Source organism: Canis lupus, chromosome 8, assembly GCF_011100685.1.
Source record: "Canis lupus familiaris isolate Mischka breed German Shepherd chromosome 8, alternate assembly UU_Cfam_GSD_1.0, whole genome shotgun sequence".
Classification (NCBI taxonomy): Eukaryota; Metazoa; Chordata; class Mammalia; order Carnivora; family Canidae; genus Canis; species Canis lupus.
This window is the reverse complement of record NC_049229.1, coordinates 41,867,540-41,886,583: the sequence shown is the minus strand read 5'-3', so window position 1 is coordinate 41,886,583 and position 19,044 is coordinate 41,867,540. Positions and strand designations below refer to the sequence as shown.

At 44.8% G+C, this 19,044-nt stretch overlaps 1 protein-coding gene across 1 annotated transcript in view; it reads right to left on the bottom strand.

The window, feature by feature from the left end:
* ARG2 (arginase 2) overlaps positions 1–17,825 on the bottom strand; it is a 31,319-nt gene extending 13,494 nt beyond the window's left edge. Inside the window, 2 exon segments of the mRNA NM_001145120.1 lie at positions 16,801–16,873; positions 17,707–17,825. Coding sequence (NP_001138592.1) covers positions 16,801–16,873; positions 17,707–17,817 — 184 coding nt within the window. The 5' untranslated portion in view covers positions 17,818–17,825.
* Between the last annotated feature and the right edge of the window lie 1,219 nt (positions 17,826–19,044).

Sequence of the window (19,044 nt, the reverse complement as noted above, 5' to 3'; positions counted from 1 at the left end):
CTGCGGGTCATGCTTGAGGGAGCTGCCGGTTTGTCAAACTTTTTGTGCTTCAGGTCAATTCATTGGCAAATCTAGAGGAGATGAAACAATGTTTCATTGCCGCTCTTTCTTCTAAGAAGGCATGGTAGGACAAAACAAACCTAAGACTTCAAAGCTCTCATGACAAACAGATTTGGAACCAACTTGAAAGGGCTCTCGTTGTGACTTGCAGTAGGGGGGAAACATCAAGCTTTGTAGATACCGGCACAGCCTCGTTGCTTCTCTCTCTGCAGTGCTGGTAATAAAAATCCACTGAATACTACTATGATCTTTTAGGTCCAAATGTTAACCTTTGGCCCTGATGAACTTCTCCAGGCTCCATCAGAGTGGAACGGGAACACAAGTACAACAGAATGATGCAACCAAATGGTGGGGAAGAAATCCAAATAGCCCTAACACTAGGGAACGCCTGAAGGAAGCCAGTGAGAGGGAAAGGAACAAAGTTGTCTATCTCCATACATCACACTGCTCTAGAGGCTTTAGGGATAGCAGCTAGTCCTCACATCCTCTGCTGCTATCACTGTCCACACAGTTGAGAGGGAGAGATTCAGCAAAGTTCATAGTTCCAACTGTGTAGGACAAGCCTGGATCACCCTTTCATTAGAGACCCCCATATATAGGTGGTGTTCTGAGTCAGCAGGCACCTTCTGACAGCATAGAAGGTGCCCCATTCTGTCTAACTGCTCTGACTTCCACTTCTAGGGCGTTCTCACCGCTTCCCAGGCTCCCAGCAGGTCAAGAGGAATGGGCTCAAAAGGGGGCTGACACAGGTCAGGTAGCCCACTGTCAGAATAACAGATTCTGAGAAAAGCTAGGGACCGATTAGTGTGCGGTTTTCCAAACTGTCCCTTAACAGGGTGGCATGTTTATTATGACTTGTCAGGAATAACAAGTCAGTGAACCCTGGGGAAAAACAAAGATTCAGCTCTCACTTGGTGCTGGGAGGATACTAATACTAATGGCTTTTAAAGGTTACAGGCTCAAGGGGCACCTGGGTGGCTCAGTCAGGTAAGCATCTGTCTTCAGATGCTGAGATCAGCTCAGGTCATGATCCCAGGGTCCTGGGATAAAGCCCTACATCAGGGCTCCCTGCTCAGCGGGAAGCCTGCTTCTCCCTCTCCCTCTGCCATTCCCAGCCCCCCTCCCCAACTTGTGCTCTGTCAAATAAAATGTTTAAGACTCAAATATTGCACATAACAGATTTAGCCCCAAAAGGAATTCCTGGTAAAGGAATAGAACTGCGAATCCTCAGAACCTCAAAATCATACCTGGAAAACCAGCCTATTAAAAACAAACTTGCAATGTTACCAGAGGTCTAATTTAGGAAAAGGCCAGTTGGGCAGCCCTGGTGGCTCAGCGGTTAAGTGCTGCCTTCGGCCCAGGGCGTGATCCTGGAGACCCGGGATCGAGTCCCACATTGGGCTCCCTGCATGGAGCCTGCTTCTCCCTCTGCCTGTGTCTCTGCCTCTTTCTCTCTCTGTTTCTCATGAATAAATAAAAATCTTTAAAAAAAAAAAAAAAAAAAAGGAAAAGGCCAGTTACTGCAGGGCATCTGAAGTAAGAATTTCTCTTTTCTCTAAAATGTGATTTGGGTAATAACCTTTGAAGAGACTATTACTTAAGGTAAACTCATTTGATTACCACTAAGAAAATGCAGATGTCTGCATTTTATTTAGTGCATTTCCCTGCCAGAGGCTGTACAACCTCCCGCATCAGGTGTCCTGGAGTCCTCTAAAAATCCGCTCTTTGCTTCTTAGATTCCGTCTCCAAAGTAAGTTTAGTGCATCAGGGCAAGAAATCCTGTCACACAAATAACTCATATTTGTTCCAGTTCACTTCTGGGTCTCTGAGAAGACTGCTTCAACCAGGGCTCTCAACATCTCCTTGCCCCTCACCCAGTTCTCCAACGCAATGTGAAACATGGCTGAGGAAGACCAGGCCAGGCAGAGTGGCCCCAGAGGCTTGAGGATGGAAGGTGAGCCAGGTAGCCAGGCCAGTCATTTCAGACATGTCCATCTAACACATACCAGAGTTATCCTCAAGATCAAATAGTATAAACATGGTGTCAATAGATGCCTTTGCATGAATGTGATCCTTGAGTAAGAAAAAAAAAAAAAAAGTCCTAATATAGAACTCAAAGATTTAGTTCAAGACCTGTAACTGAGGGATCCCTGGGTGGCTCAGCGGTTGAGCATCTCCCTTGGGCTCAGGGCATGATCCTGGAGTCCCGGGATCGAGTCCCACATCAGGCTCCCTGAGTGGAGCCTACTTCTCCCTCCGCCTGTGTCTCTGCCTCTCTCTGTCTCTCATGAATAAATAAATAAAATCTTTAAAAGATCTTTAAAATCTTTAAAAGACCTGTAACTGAGAGGACTGGCAACACCATTTATAGTTTTCTTGCTACTTGGTTCTCTGGCTACATAGGCCCTTCTTTCCTAAGGAGGAAAGAGTATCCACTGTCTGAAGATAAGCTTAGTAATGTATGCTCTCTGAACCAAATTGACGTCAACCCACAAAGTGCTTCTAGATCAAGATGAACCAGCTCAGGCTTTCTAAGATGGACTGTTAGCTGGTGGCACCCAAGCAGCCTGATTCCAGCACAGGCAGGGGTAGAGGGGAGGGGTGCCTCTGGCTTCCCAAGTCACATAATCATCTACTCCATTCAGAACAAGATCGTCGAGCTTCTCCAGAAGAGAGATCTGCTATTGCTGACAAAACTTCAACTTGCTCGAATATAGAACCGAAGAGATAGTGACAATCCCTGGGGATGAAGTACTGCTCTTCAGAAAATGGGATCTTAAGTTCTTGGATGCTCCACTTTGTTCCAGAAAGAATTTAAAGGGAAGCCTATCAGGCTGGTGACTACAGCTTTGCCAGGTAACACTTCTGATGTACAGCTCCCTGCCCCAGACCCTGGGCTGGCATCCTGGTGAGTGTTCCCAAAGAACCGCAAACCAGAAAGACCGCATTCCATACCACTCTGGGCTGAAAGCAGAGTGCACACCAGATAGGTACAGGTCAAGTGCCACAATAGATGCAAAAGAGGAATCCTTGCCCTCTGGCCCCTAACGTCCTAGAAGAGTCAAACTCTCCAGCTAACTTCGGTTTCCGAGCTTGTCCTATCTCACATGCTTGTTAGGAGTACTACATGAGATAACAAGGGAAAGCCTCCACACGCTAAGGATTACATATTAGTTTAATTGGATGAAGCATCTTTGTGGTTTTTCGCCCCACCCTACCCTTTTTCTTTTCCTTGAAACTGATGGCGTAACCTAAGACTTCCCAAAACCTGTTTTTTTTTTTTTTTATTTTTTTTATGATAGTCATACAGAGAGAGAGAGAGAGAGAGGCAGAGACAGAGGCAGAGGGAGAAGCAGGCTCCATGCACAGGGAGCCCGACGTGGGATTCGATCCCGGGTCTCCAGGATCGCGCCCTGGGCCAAAGGCAGGCGCCAAACCGCTGCGCCACCCAGGGATCCCCTCCAAAACCTGTTTGTAATAGGACTAGGTCATTTTGATAAAAATCAGGTTTTGGTAAGAAGTAGCAAACACACACAGGCCCATGGATTGCTCATGGAAATGGCTCCAATAGAGTCCAGCTCTCACATACAGCTTGAATCTTCCACATCTCCTATGAAAGAATACAAAGGCAAGGCCAATTAATCCTGAAACACCAATTCTCTAAAGCCCTAACCACAACGCCACACCCTTCTGTGACTCAATTCTTGGGTCACACAGGAAGGAGTTTTCTACTTCTCCTATTCAGGGGTTCTGACCTGGGAGCCTGGGAGAGAAAAACAGGAAGATTTGGTCTTTCTTCTCCCAATCTGAACATTACCACACCTGTTATATTAACATATCCTCACTACCAAGAATTTGATCATTAATAGGGAGGAACAAAAAACTTTATTCAAAGATTAAATTATTTAAACCAACCACAGTAATCCCTTAGGTTCCAGACCTCTGAACCATGCTTTGTTGGATATTAAAATAATGCCAACATCTCTCTCTAAAGTAACTAGAAGCCAGCCTTACTTGAAACAGTCATCATTATTAGCAACTCAGGTCCTGATTCAGAAACAAATAGGTTTCATAAAAGGGCAACAACTAGCTATTATCATCTACTTTTACACTTAGCTTAAATAAATTCATCAACTGGTAGCCTAATACCTTGTAAGAGTTAAACAGTTTCACATATGACTATTACTATGAGTTATACATTCTCAAAAATCTGGAAATCAGCTGGCTTCTAAGGAGCAAATCATTTTGAGAGAGAAGAAATAGTGATCTGGGAAAATCCCACAGGTCATGATGAGAGTGAAGTTACAGGAACACTCATCAGGATGCTTATTCCTCTGTTCCTTCAGCAAAGGCCAACTGTGTGCCTGGTACTCTAGTAAGTCCTGGGGATATGGAGATGAGGTAGGGCTGCAGCTTTCAATGAGTGCACACCCTGACAGGAAGACAGGCAGGGAAATCGAGGTGCAGTGCTTACCACTAGTGAAGGGAACGGGGAGGTGCTGACTCAGACCCAGGAAGAGCCAGGACTTATCAGACGGGGCAATATCTGAATCATGAAGGTATTAACCAGGATAAAAGCAGAAAAGGGAAAAGCTTACCAAGCAGAAGAGGCACATAATACCTTCAGCCCTACAGAACAATTTGCAATTCCCCTGAGCCCAGGGCTCCTGGGAGGACTGTGAAGAGAGGGGGAGGAGCACATCCTAAGCTGTAGGGAGCTACTAAGGTTTTCATGTCAGGAAGTGACAAATCAAATCTGCGCTGCAGGTCTAGTGCCCTTGGGGCCTGAGGAAAATGGTGGACTGGCCTCCACAAGGGGACTGAAAGATAAGGGCATAGGAGAGAAGCAACAGATTCCAGCAATACTTGGAGTGGGTGTGGAGACAAAGGCCTGCACACCAGCTTTCTGGCTCTGCTACCAGAGTTGAGAAAGATGCAGGGTAAGGGAGTGAAGATGATAAGTTCAATTCTGGATAGATGGCCTTGAGGTGTTAGAGACCATCTTGTTGAAAATACATGAAGGGGCGCCTGGGTAGCTCAGTGGGTTAAGCATCTGCCTTCAGCTCAGGTCATGATGTTAGGGTCCTGGATCCAGCCCCATATCGGGCTCCCTGCTCAGCAGGGAGTCTGCTTCTCCTTTTCCCTGTGCCCCAAACCCCTGCCCTGTGCTCTCTTGCCATCTCTCATAAATAAAATCTTCAAACAAACGTGGAAACCAGTAAATGGATCAATTCTAGGCAATGCTTAATAACAAATAACAGCCCTTCAGTAGAAATATATATACTGCCACCACCTTTGCAGAACTTCAAGAAGAAAAAAAAAAAAAAGCCTGAATCTGACCAAGGATCTATATCCAATTATCAATTTACAGGAAGTACAGAAGACAAAACAGGGTGCCTGAGTGGCTCAGTTGGTTAAGTGTCTGCCTTCAGCTCAGGTCATGATCCTGGGATCGAGGCCCAAATTGGGGTTCCCTGCTCAGCAGGGAGTCTGCTCTCCCCCCAACTTGTGTTCTCGCTCTCTAATAAATAAAATCTTTTTTTTAAAAGTTATTTATTTGTGATAGAGAGAGAGAGAGGCAGAGACACAGGCAGAGGGAGAAGCAGGCTCCATGCACCAGGAGCCCGATGTGGAATTCGATCCCGGGTCTCCAGGATCGCGCCCTGGGCCAAAGGCAGGCGCCAAACCACTGCGCCACCCAGGGATCCCTCTAATAAGTAAAATCTTAAAAAAAAAAAAGCACACACATCATAGGACACCATGGAGATATAACCTGCAAAATTCAGAGATTATACAAATGACCTAGTTTCCTCCACAAATACATGGCAAGAAAGAAAAACACAAAAATGAAGCAAGGAACCAGCAAGGATGTAAAAGATATCAATATAGAGCTCATTTGGATCCTGAGTAAAACAAACTGAAAAATAAGTGCAAAAAGCCTAAGTCAATTGAACAGTGTCAACATAAACTGGTGTAAGACAGAGACAAAATAAAAATAGACTGAATTTTCCCTGTTTAGAAGGGAAAAGACTTCTTGCTCCCTTCTGTTTGAGAATTCCCTTCTCTGTCCTTTTCAAATACATGTAAATACAACAAATAAACCTCTTGTCAATCTCCCAACCCAGGAATGTTTCCCTCAAGGACTAGAGATTAACAGACTAACTTCTATGGACACAGGGGATGGGCAGCTTGCTCCATATTGCAAAACTACCTCCTATCTTAGAATATGAGAAGTTGGTTTCCCCCCTGGTGGTTGTTCAAATTTCTATGATAAAGTTAAGATGAGCTTTATCTGACAAAAGTTACTGTCAAATCCTTTAACTGGAGGACTAGTTACTATTTATTATGATATACTATATACTATTTATTATCTTGAAAACACATAATGGGCTGTCCCTGCTTGGCTACTTAAAAGGACCAAATTGCTTTATTTTCACTATCTTTTAGTAGATTGCCTGATTTAATGCTTATTCAATAAATGGTTTTCTTTTTCTACTACTTTTGTGGAAAATTGCTCTCAATTGGGAGATTTTTTTTTTTTTTTGTTATATTTCCCCAACCCTGGGCATTGGATATTAACTTCTTTTAGGTGTGATAATGGTACTGTGGTTAAATTTTAAAGAATTCTTTTTTTTTTTTTTTTTTTAAGCAAGCTCCAAGCCCAACGTGGAGCCCAAGGCAAGGCTCAAACCCATGGCCCTGAGATCAAGACTTGAGCTTAGACCAAGAGTCAGACACTTGACTAACTGAGCCACCCAGGCAAATTTTAAAGAATTCTTATATTTTTAATATTTAAGTATTTGCAGACGAAACAATATGATATCTGTGATTTGCTTCAAAAAGTAGGGGCACCTGGGTGGCTCAGTTGGGAAATGTCCAACTTTTGATTTTGGCTCAGGTCATAATCTCAGGGTCACGAGATGTAGCCGTGGGTCAGGCCCTGCACTTAGTGGAGAGTCTGCTTTTCTTCCTCTCCCTCTGCCCCTCCCTCCTCCTCATGTGTTCTCTCTCTCTAAAATAAATCTTTAAAAAAAAAAAAAAAAAAAAAGGCACAGAGTAGGGTGATTGCCATATATTGATAATTCACACCGGGTAACAGATACAACAAATTCACTCAGTCACAATATCTACTTTTGTTATGTTTTAACACTTTCATAATAAAGTCAAAAAGAACAAGAAGCCACCTGGGATACAGGTTTGGAGCTGAGTGAGAAAACCAGTGTTGGAGATAAAGCTTTGGAGGCATCAGTATACAGGTGACAGGAAACCCATAGGGATGGACAAAATGCCAATGAGATAATATTAGAGCAAGAGGATCAAGGGCAGAACCGTGAGGAACACTAGCACGTAACAGGTGGGTAGCAAAGATCTAGCAAAGGAATCTGAAGAGCTAAAACCAGTAGAGCATGGGGTCTGTTTCGATGAGGAAAGAGTGGCTGACAGCACTGCGAGAAAGTAGGAGGTCTAAGACCTCAGCAAAACCAGTTTCATTGCAGTGATGGCCCAGGATGTCAGAATATAGCAAGTTGCAGCCTGCCAGGGCAGTGGAGAAGTCAGGACGGTGGTGGCTCTGAAGGGAAGCAACTAGACAACAGCTAGAAGGCTTCCTAAAGATAAGGGAGGATGGCAGGACTGTAAGATTTGCAATTAATTATTGAAGGGATGGGTTAGAAGTTGAGAAACCAGGGGAAGGAAGGGATAATTTTTAGAACAAGAAATTCAGAAGGCAGTAGAGATGGGATCTAGGGCACCAGGAGGTGGTGTGACCACTTGTTACCTGTCCAAGATCGGTTTCTCGCTTCTTCAGAGATGGCTGGGAGCATGACCTCTTAGAATGGAGACTAAACTCACCATTTTCCCTTGTCCCTATGTGTGGCCATGTGACCCATGGGCCACAGGATAAGCAGAAGTGTCCTGCGACTTCTTGGGAACTTGCCTTGAGGGAAAGCACAAGTCCTCCCTTTGCTTGCTTCTGTCCATCTTAAAACCTGCTGCCAGGCACAAGGCCAACACCGTCTGGGACCATGAGATAGCGGCCTGGCCGGTCAACAGCAAGATAAGAATCTAGGTCTGAACTTTATTTTTTTTTTAAAGATTTATTTATTTATTTATGATAGATCTAGAGAAAGAGAGAGGCAGAGACACAGGCAGAGGGAGAAGCAGGCTCCATGCCAGGAGCCTGATGCAGGACTCGATCCCAGGACTCCAGGACCCCGCCCTGGGCCAAAGGCAGGCGCCAAACCGCTGAGCCACCCAGGGATCCCCCTAGGTCTGAACTTTAAAACACAGAGTGGCCAAACCAGCCCTGGACTTCTCTTAGATCCCTGTTATTTTGTGCTTTTGCCACATGCAGTTGTAGCTCCCTGATACAGGGAGGGCTAGATCCTTCATCCTCGGAGAGTGTGAAAGTCTTGGGTGATACAAACAACTGGGGGATGACAGGGAGAAGGGCTGCCAAAGGGGTTCCTGGCTGGGTCGGAGAGCCAAGGCTGTGAGGATTACAGGGCGGGACCTGCAACAGCTGTCCCGGAAATGGGAGAGGCAAGGCCCTGGGGACACAGGACTTGGGAAGTAGGAGACCGTTCGCTTATGATGGTGCTACTCCAGCCGAGAAGGCCCCCACCTGGCATCAGTTGTATCCGCAGGAAAGGAGATTCTCAACTACTACTGCTGACCATGGCACCTGCACTAAGTTCCTCAAGGTCTTCAGGACATTTTTGGTTTGTTCATTCTCAGCTTTTATTTATAGAGCAAAACAATGTGCTAAAAAAGTTGAAGTTTTTTTTTTTAAGTTGAAGTTTTTTTAAGCACATGGCGTTGTTATGTCTAAAGAAAAGCTACAACCTCATTTTTAAAAAAAAAGATTTTGTTTATTTATTCACGAGAGACACACAGAGAGAGGCAGAGATATAGGCTGAGGGAGAAGCAGGCTCCACGCAGGGAGCCTGACGTGGGACTCGATCCCAGGTCTCCAGGATCATGCCCTGGGCTGAAGGCAGCGCCAAACAGCTGAGCCACCAGGACTGCCCTACAACCTCCTTAATTCATATTATATTCTAACTTATTTAATTCTTCTTTAAATTGTGGTAAAATACACACAAAAATAACCACTTTGGGGGCACCTGGGTGGCTCTATAAGTATCTGCCTTCAGCTCAGATCATGATCCCAGGATCTTGGGATGGAGCCCGGCATCTAGCTCCCTGCTCAGTAGGGAGCCTGCTTCTCCCTCCGCCATGTGTCCCTCCCCTTGCTTGCACTCTCTCTCAAGTGAATAAATAATCTTAAAAAAAAAAAAAAAAAAAAAACTTTTATGTGGAATTAAGTACATTCACATAATTGTATAACCATAACTACCATCCACCTCCAGAATTCTTTTCATCTTGCAAAACCGAAATCCTGTACCCATTAAACAATAGTTCTTCATCCTCCCTTCCCCCAACCCCTGGCAATCACCATTCTGCTTTCTGTCCCTAGGAATTTTTTTTTTTTTTAAAGAATTTATTTATTCATGAGAGACAGAGAGAGAGAGGCAAAGACACAGGCAGAGGGAGAAGCAGGCCCCATGCAGGGAGCCCAATGTGGGACTCGATCCCGGGACTCCAGGATCATGCCCTGGGCTGAAGGTAGGCGCTAAACCACTGAGCCACCCAGGGATCCCTGTCCCTAGGAATTTGATTACTCTAGGTCCCTCACAAGTGGAATTACACTATCTTTTTGTGACTGGCTTATTTTCAGCATAATGTTCTCAAGATTCACCCAAAGCTGCAGCATATGTCAGAATTTTTCTTTTTTAAGGCTAATATTCTGTTGTGTGTTTGTATCATTTTGCTTATCCATCCATTCATTCATCAGTGAGCCCTTGGGTTGCTTCCGCTTTTTGGTTATTGTGTATAATGCTATGAACATGGGTGTTTTCTTCTAGGGACACCTGGGTGGCTCAGGAGTTGAACATCTGCCTTCGGATCAGGGCATAATCCCCAGACCCAGAATCAAGTCCTGCATTGGGGTCCCTGGGAGGAGACTGCTTCTCCCTCTGCCTATGTCTCTGCTTCTTTCTGTGTCTCTCGTGAATAAATAAATAAATAAATCTTAAAAATCAATCAATCAATCTCTTCTAGACCCTACTTTTAATTCTTTTGGGTATATGCCTGAACTGAAATTGCTGGATCATATGTTAACTATTTTCTATATTTTGAGGAACTGCCATATTGTTTTTGACAGCAGTTATATAATTTTACATTCCCACCAACAATGCACGAGGGTCCTAATATCTCCACATCCTCACCAAGTCTTGTTATTTTCTGGGAGATTTTTCGTCTTTCTTTCTTTCATTCTTTTTTTTTTTTTTTTTTTTTTTTACCCAACCACCCTAATGAGTGTCATCATTTGTTTTTGACAAATTAAGAATGACATAGTAGTAAAAGCCTAGCACAATGTCCAGAACACAATCAATGAATCAAACAACTTTGAAATAAAAAGTGTAAATTAAATTCTTTGCGAATTTTTAAAAAAGATTTTATTTATTTATTCATGAGAGACACAGAGAGAGAGAGAGAGAGAGAGGCAGAGACACAGGCAGAGGGAGAAGCAGGCTCTATGCAGAGAGCCTGACATGGGACTTGATCCCAGGTCTCCAGGACCACACCTGATCTCAAGGCAGTGCTAAACCGCTGAGCCACCCAGGCTGCCCATCTTTGCAATCTTTATGAGAAGGAAAGATCAGTTATACTGAAATTTGCCAAATCCCAATAATGCCTTTAAGAGATTTACCTAGCCTCAGGTACATCAGTGACATATGCTTTTGTTGTGGCACATTACTATGCAAACTACTAATTACAGAACAACTTCATCACCTTTCAAAAAGAAACCAGCACCCATTGCCAGCCACTCCCCATTGCCTTCTCCCCACCAGTCCCTGAACTAATCTACTTTCTGTCTATGGATTTGCCTATTCTGGACATTTCATATAAATGGAATCATAGAATATGTAGCCTTTTGTGTCTTTCATTTGGTATAGTGCTTTCAAGTTTTATCCATGCTGTAGCATGAATTAGAAATTCATTTTTTATGGCTCAATAATATTCCACTTGTATGGATAGATCATATTTTTTTTATTAGATCTCCCACAAAAATACAGACTTCTAGCTTTTCTTGAAAAATTGAAGAGAAGGCCTTCCCTTTCCCACATAGTAATCACTGGCTAGAGCTCAGTAATGGCATTTTGTCACCTGGATGTTCCTGGCACCTGTCTCTGGGTCTTATCATTCCCTCTGCCTAAGGTGTTCCCAGATATGCATCTCATTTCTTTCTTCACTTGCCAAACATTTGCTCACATGACCCCTCCTTGCTGAAGCCCCCCCATCTATATATACAATCCTTGCTCTATCCCCAGTACTTGCTATACCCCATCCCTCGCTTTCATTTATTCTACAGTACTCACGTTACCACCTGACATACTGTAGGTTTTACTCAGGTCTGTTTCCAACCACCCTTCATTAGAATGAGAGCTCCAAGATAACAAGGATTTGTTTTGTTCACTATTGTATTTCCAATACCTAAACCTTAGCAGTGCTCAAATTTTTTGAATATAGAAATTAGTGGGAAAAGAAAAAAGAAATTAGTAAAAGAACTTGTTCTAGTTTTTTATTTATTTTTATTTATTTTTTATTCTTTTTTGGCAGTCAACATGCTTTATTTCCTGGGGCCCAGTGTTCTAGTTTTTAGTGACTAAAAAGCTGCTCCTAGAAAAAATAAACCTGAAAGTGATGGGTTGTTTTGTTTCGCTTTTTAAGATTTTATTTATTCATTTGACAGAGAACATAAGCACAAGCAGGGTTCTGGGATTATGACCTGCATCCAGACTCCCAGCTCAGGGCAGGAAGCTTGCATCTACCTGTCTCTGCCCCTCCCCCCACCACTCCTGCTCTCTAATAATAAAATCTTTAAAAAAATAAAAAGCTTTGATGCATACTTTATATTACATTTTAAGTTCAATGAGATTTAGCAAATGTATAGTCTTGTAACCCTATTATGATATGTGCTTAAGGTCTAGAACATTGAAAATGATTTAAGTCACAGAAATACATTAAAGTAGGTCTGTTTTACTACAGTCAGGCATGCCCAGAACTTTAAAATATCTTTAATTAAAACTTGAGGCTGGGCAGCCCGGGTGGCTCAGCGGTTTAGCACTGCCTTCAGCCCAGGGTGTGATCCTGGAGACCCAGGATCGAGTCCCACATCAGGCTTCCTGCATGGAGCCTGCTTCTCCCTCTGCTTGTGTCTCTGCCCCTCTCTCTCTCTCTGTGTGTTTCTCATGAATAAATAAATAAAAATCTTAAAAAAAAAAAAAAAAAAACACTCGAGGCTGTTTTCAGAAGTCACATTAAGGAACGTGATGGTTGAAAAATCAAAGCACCAGAAGAACAGAAAGCCACTAAAACCCAAAGAGACTAAGATCTAGTCCTAAACTAACTAAAGGCCAAAGTATATTAACTTATAAGAAGACTGTGTCAAGTACTAGGGAAATAGCAAATAAAAGAACAAGAATTTGGGGATCCCTGGTTGGCTCAGCGGTTTGGTGCCTGCCTTGGGCCCAGGGCATAGTCCTGGAGTCCCGGGATGAAGTCCCAGGATCGAGTCCCACCATTGGGCTCCCTGCATGGAGCCTGCTTCTCCCTCTGCCTATGTCTCTGCCTCTCTCTCAGTGTGTCTCTCATGAATAAATAAATAAAATCTTAAAAAAAAAAAAAGAGGGCCAATATCTGGGTTAAAGGCCACATTACCAGCAATAAGGCTTCAAAAGCCACACTGCAGGATGGTCCAGTAAAGATTCTATTGCTATCGCCTCCATTACTAGAGAAAGGTATTACATGTAGCTGGCATGGCTGACTCCATGACACTGGACAGAAGGCACTGCAGGCACTGTTACCACCCTGCCTATCACAGAATGAATTCTTTGCTGCCCTTTCTCAAATTTCAAGTCAGAGTTTAGGATGCATGCTTCTATTGGTGGAGCCCAGGTCAAGATCCCATAATTCTAGTTGCAATGAAAATATGACAGAATGTGGGTGAAGAGAAGTCTAAAGAGGTAGATGAAGGTCAAATTACAGAGGTCCCATTGGCTGAAGTCTAGAACATATAGCAGTAGTAGTTGAAGGACAAATGTCAAAATGTAAAACTACTGGGGCATCTGGGTGGCTCAGTGGTTGAGCATCTGCCTTTGGCTCAGGTTGTGATCCCAGAGTCCCTGGATCAAGTCCCATATTGGGCTTCTCCCTCTGCCTATGTCTCTGCTTCTCTGTGTCTCAAATAAATAAATAAAATCTTATTTTAAAAATGTAAAACTATAAAATGAAAGTGTATTACAAAAATGTATCTAGTACAAGTCTGAGATTTCATTAGTTATTATAGGTTCAGTCTATGTTTTAATAGTATGAAATTTTAATGCTAACTTAAAGAAATACAAAATGAATAATATGGCAAATTAGCAAAGACAGTATATGAATGACAAGACTGAGAAGCATGGATGCATGTATAAGAAAGCCATGGAAAGACACAGCAAAGGAGAAATGGTCTTAGAAAGCTCACTCTGGTGGCAGTGAAGATGTGAACCAAGAAAGGTAAGAATGGGATAAAAGATACCAATGGAAAAAAAAAATACCAATGGAAAGTTATAGTCAAGTGTAAGTGGGATAGAACTATAGCAGCACCATTATGGTGAAGGACTCTAATGGGTGACAGCATGAAACAATGGGAAGACAGCAAGAGAAGTAGATTTGAGGGAGAAGATAATGAATTTTGTTTTGAACAGGTGGAGTTTGAGACATCTGTGAGACAAAGTTGGAGGAATATTTAAGGGTTGGGAAGAAGAGGAAGATCCCACAAGGGAGTCCAGGAAGGAATGGAGGGAAGAGACTCAAAAGAGTCTTTGCTAACAGTATTTCCAGAATAAAGTGGTCAGTTGTACAATAAAGAGGTCCAGCAAAATAAAGGTTGACAGATCAGTGGGCTTGCTCAAGGTAGTCTCCGTGGAACAGCAGGGTGGAAGCCAGGCTGAAGTATCACGATCATACAACTAAACTTACGAATGCTAATATTCTCTACCAGTCACCAAAAGCAAACACACACTCCTGAACTCACACATCAATCCATACCAAATGAACAATTTTCAGACTGCAGATGTTAAACTACCTTAGGCCCTCTATCAGTTCTTCCTGAAGCAGACTGGGGCTCAATCAAAGAGATTCCTATTCTGCCATCTGATGGCACACCAAATGGAACAGGAAGAGCAAACGTCTCTCTCATTGAGAGGAACCAGAGTAGCTCTCATGTGGCTTCCGACTCCAGGACTCTGGGCCTGGTCACAGTGGCAGTTAATTTAGATAGTTGCTTCAGTGGCTGGCACCTCTTTTCAGGACCACAGTTGAGTCAAATTACCTAATTACAATGATAAAGGCCTCAAACTGTTATTCTCTGTTTATAGCTATCTTCCCCCCCACCCCCACCCCAACACTCCACAACCTCTGAAGAAAAAAGAGGCAAATAAGCACGGCTGTCAGCTACCCAGAATCGAAGCAGAGCCACTGCCTCTTCATCTCTCCCAGGCTCTCTGCACATACTCAGATAAGGGGTTACCTGAGAGAGGAAACACCGAGGGTCCTGACTAAACTCAGGGAAAAACCAAACCCAGACACTAAGTCAAATCCATTCATTCAAGAAACTGGAAGTTTGACCAATTCCATGGCAACATCAGCAGCCTGTGACATCAGAGCTGAAGGCAAGGAACAAAGGCATTTCTGAAAGTTACCTTTCCGTGGGTCTTCTTTCCCTTGAAATTTGACCCATGGTGCTTATTTGGAAGTGCCTAGTACTTTAGTACTGTTTCACAATAGAGCAATTGAAACTTCTCTTGGTACTTTTCTTCAACATATTTTTGGAGATTAGCCAAAACCACATGCCGCAAATCTGCTGAGTGTCACAATCTTATTAATATGCAATGAGATTCTATTTGGAGCTGCTGGTGATACTGGCCTACCAGTGAGCTACAGGATAAGGATATAAATTCTAAAACTACAAATATCTGAAAAATTTAAAGAGAAGACCAAATAAACTGCAGCTTCCCCATCACTTTAGGTTGAGAGTTTATAGAGGAGGTATTTGAGGGAGTAGTATTTAAGGGAGAAAGGGTTGGAGTGGAAAAATACTGCGAGCTAGGACAGGAAAGGTCTACAAAGCATGAGTAAGGGAAGCTGCCACAAATGTGCCCCTCCCCCTCATTCAACAGCCTCAGCTGAATCTTATAAATGTGTCCTGTATAAGAGGCTGAAATTGAGTACCGAGCAGGCAATTCAAGCAAGGCCAGGCCCAGTTCATCAGATGGACTGCAGAGCTTTATCCAGTATTAAGAAATAGTGATTACCAGAGATTGTTGTCTTCGATGTAAAATGATGCCTTTTAAAAAGGCTGAATGCATACTGCTGACTTAAAGGGACAGTATCCTCAATTATAAGCAGGAACAGAAACTTCTTCCCATTAGGTAACTGATGACACAATAAAACTAAATTTTCATTTATCTTTCATCTCTGGTGGTGAATCTGGAGAGTTATTAAAATGATTAAGAGACCCTACTGTAATTATTTAACAGAGAAAAGTTTTAAGTATTCAGCCATAGACACCATACCTAGATGTAGTCAGAGGTATAAGACGTGTACCTCACTCAAGGTGGCTTTGGTGACTTCATTATTCCTGAGTTTTAGGAGGAAATGATCCACCTCTGGAATGGACTCAGTGATCAGCAGAGGAGATTTCAAAGCAAGAGTGGGGAGGGAATTTTTAATTCACCTACATTCCCCATTGCTATCTCCAGGACCTACAGCTTCCTTGCCTTTTGCACTTACACCTTCAGAAAAGATCTGTGAATTGTCCTAATATGAATGGAGGAAATGGCTTTAAACACCAGCTAGAAACAGTAAGGTTAAATAAATAACCTGAATCAATAACCGTTGGAATTTGGTGCCCTCTTACCAAAAGAAGGGTTCTCTATTACCATATGCATGGCATTTATCTTTGGGTCAGGTTCTGTAGGTTTATTTTATTTTATTTTATTTTATTTTATTTTATTTTATTTGGTTCTGTAGGTTTAGACAAGAATGAAACTTTACTGCAGTTCACCGGGGCGCTTGTGAAAATGCACACGTCTAAGTCTCACCACAGAGCCAATAAACCAGAGTATTTCATGGAGGAGCCTAGGAACCTGTTTTTAACAAGTAATCCAAGTGATTTTCATAATCAGAGAAGTTTGAGAAACTGATCTAAGGCTCTGACTACAGTAATATAGAGTTATTCATCCTAAGGAGGAAAGGAAGGATATGAACAGAGGAAACTAGCTAGACTGATGAATCAGAAGCACTTCCTGACTGAGTTCAGAGAGCTAGAATTTGAGAGAGAAAGGCTGATGGAGCAGTTAGAGTTGGAGCTAGCTAGCATTCTTCACACTGCTTTGCTGTCACTAAGCTTGCTCCAGCTGCCGCCTCACTCCACCTCCTTGCCTTCCACAGTTACTCTATAGGTGACAAGACTTTGCCTGAAGACTCTCAGATCTTAAACAGCAGATGGAATCCAAAGGAGGATGAGAGGCTTCCCAAGTACAAACAGATAGTGTGCAGTCCCTGGATAGGAGACGAGACTCTGAACTGGTCTGTAAACGGCTATCACAGACATCTGAAAATCCAACCACTTACCCAAACTGGAGAGTCTTTTCATCAAGCCAGCTTCTCTTATGGCAGCAGGACCATATTCCACACCCTTTCTTTTCTGTCACATAAATTACACGGTTAGATGTGAGGGGAGAGGGTTAAAAACAAGACCACTTTATTTCACAAAAATACAGAAATCTGCTATTCTGTACCTAGTTCCCAAACAGATCCTTCTGGAAACCTGTGACAGCAAGCATCAGCCTTTCCTTTTATTATTTTCACCTGAGGTCGGTTCATTTCAAACACTCGCCGGAAGAAAGCCCGAAAAACAACAATTACCGGGATCGAACCAACCTCCAAGCCCGTGGCTGTGGGATGCACAAATGGAAGCCGAGACGGGGGGAGGGGCTGAGCCAGGTCTGGACCTAGAGAGCCCGGGCTCCCCGCGCAGGGAGCTCTGCACGGCTGCAGGTTGCATCCATTGAAGAGAACAAAACAGCCGCTCCCATCCTCCCGCCGCTGGAGACGGCAGCGCCGATTTCCCCGCCAATGCATGGTTTCTAAGAATGGACCCCGAAGCCTTCAATCTTCGGTCGCTCTCTGTGACCTCTTCCCTCTCGACTTTGCACCAGGCACTCGGGCTGGTTGCTGCCCCTCCAGCCCCTCCCTGAGATCCCGTCCCCCCTTCTCCCCCAGCACCCCAGGCGGGACCCACCACTTCCTCCCTCCTCCGGGGGAGGCCGCAGAACCCCGGCAGCCCGCGGCCGCCTGCCCGCCGCGCGAGCACGACGCCCCCCTCCTCCTTCCACACCTACCAGGGAAAACCCCACGTGCTCTCCCGGAGCCCAGCTGTGGGAACTCCCCGCCTCATCCCCTCTCCGTCCTCCCCGTCCGTCCCCCACCCCCGCTTCCCCCAGGTTCTACCCCACGGTGCCAGGTCCAGGTTCCCACCTGTCCCTGCGAGAACGGGGCCCCGATCACAGCCACCGAGTGAACGGACTTCGTCAGGACGGAGTGCACTCGCGTCCGCAGGAGACGCGACAGGCTGCTTCCCAGCGACATGACCGGCAGCGCGGCAGCGAGCGGAGCAAGGAGCGCCTCGGTGCGGCCCGCCGCCTTCAAGGAGCGCAGCCGCCCGGCGCCTCGCTCACCTACCCCGGCGCCCGCGGCCCCGCCCCGCCCTGTGACGTCACCGCCCGGCCCCGCCCCGCCCCGCCCCGCCCCAACCGGCCCCCGACACACCTTCCCGCAGACCCCGCCCACCGCTCCTGGCGTGGACACGCCCTCGCTGACGTCACCCCCCCCAGCCCGAGCTCTCCCTCCGCCGACGAGCCCTGCAGCAGACGCCGCGAGGCTAGTGTCCGGTCTGGCCAATAAGGGCGCGGTCGCCGACAGGTGAGTCGGTGGCGGGGAGCGAGCCGCGCAGGTGAAGTTAGCGCATTCGGCGGAACGCGGGAGCCAGCTCGCAGCCCTGCAGATCGCGACTCTCCTCCTACGGTGCACGCCCGGCGGACGCCAACCCTAGGGGCTGCCCGGCTGGCTGCGCCGCTGGGAGCCCCTTCAGTGCCTGCCGAGGCGAAGCCCCGTCCGCCTGCTCTATTCCATCAAAACTGTGGGTGCAAAGAACACGCTTATCCATCTTTGGGCGTTGAAGGCTAGGAGGTCAAACAAGAGCTCTCCGGGCTGGGCATGTTAGGATCTTACGAAACGATCCCCTTCCAGGTGTTTTCACTTCTTTACCTGAATAACGGGAGCACTGGTTATTAAAAACCAAACTTAGCAACATATCTGGACTATTCTTAAAATTTGGAGAGATTGAAGAGCTGAAAGTAACTACTTAAAGTTTTTATAATAATATTTTGATAATAATGATGAAATCTCCAAGAACGTTTAGCCCTCTAACAATTCCATAAATCTGGGGGCAGCTTGGGTGGCTCGGCGGTTTAGCGCCACCTTCAGCCCAAGGCGTGGTCCTGGGGATGCGGGATCGAGTCCCACATCGGGCCTGCTTCTCCCTCTGCCTGCGTCTCTGTTTCTCATGAATAAGTAAAATCTAAGAAACAAACAAACAAAAAACCCATAAATCTGGGACAGTTTTAAAGAGGAGGAAACAAAATGAGAGAATATAACTTTCCCAAAGTCACATAGCCTGTAAGTGACAGAGTTGTGTGACTCCAGACTCCCAAGTTCTTATCCATGGTGGGCTTGTGGGAATTTGGACGTTAGTCGTACCAAGACACATTTTTACATAAACAACAGAAAATTATCTCACCTGATGCCATCTTACAT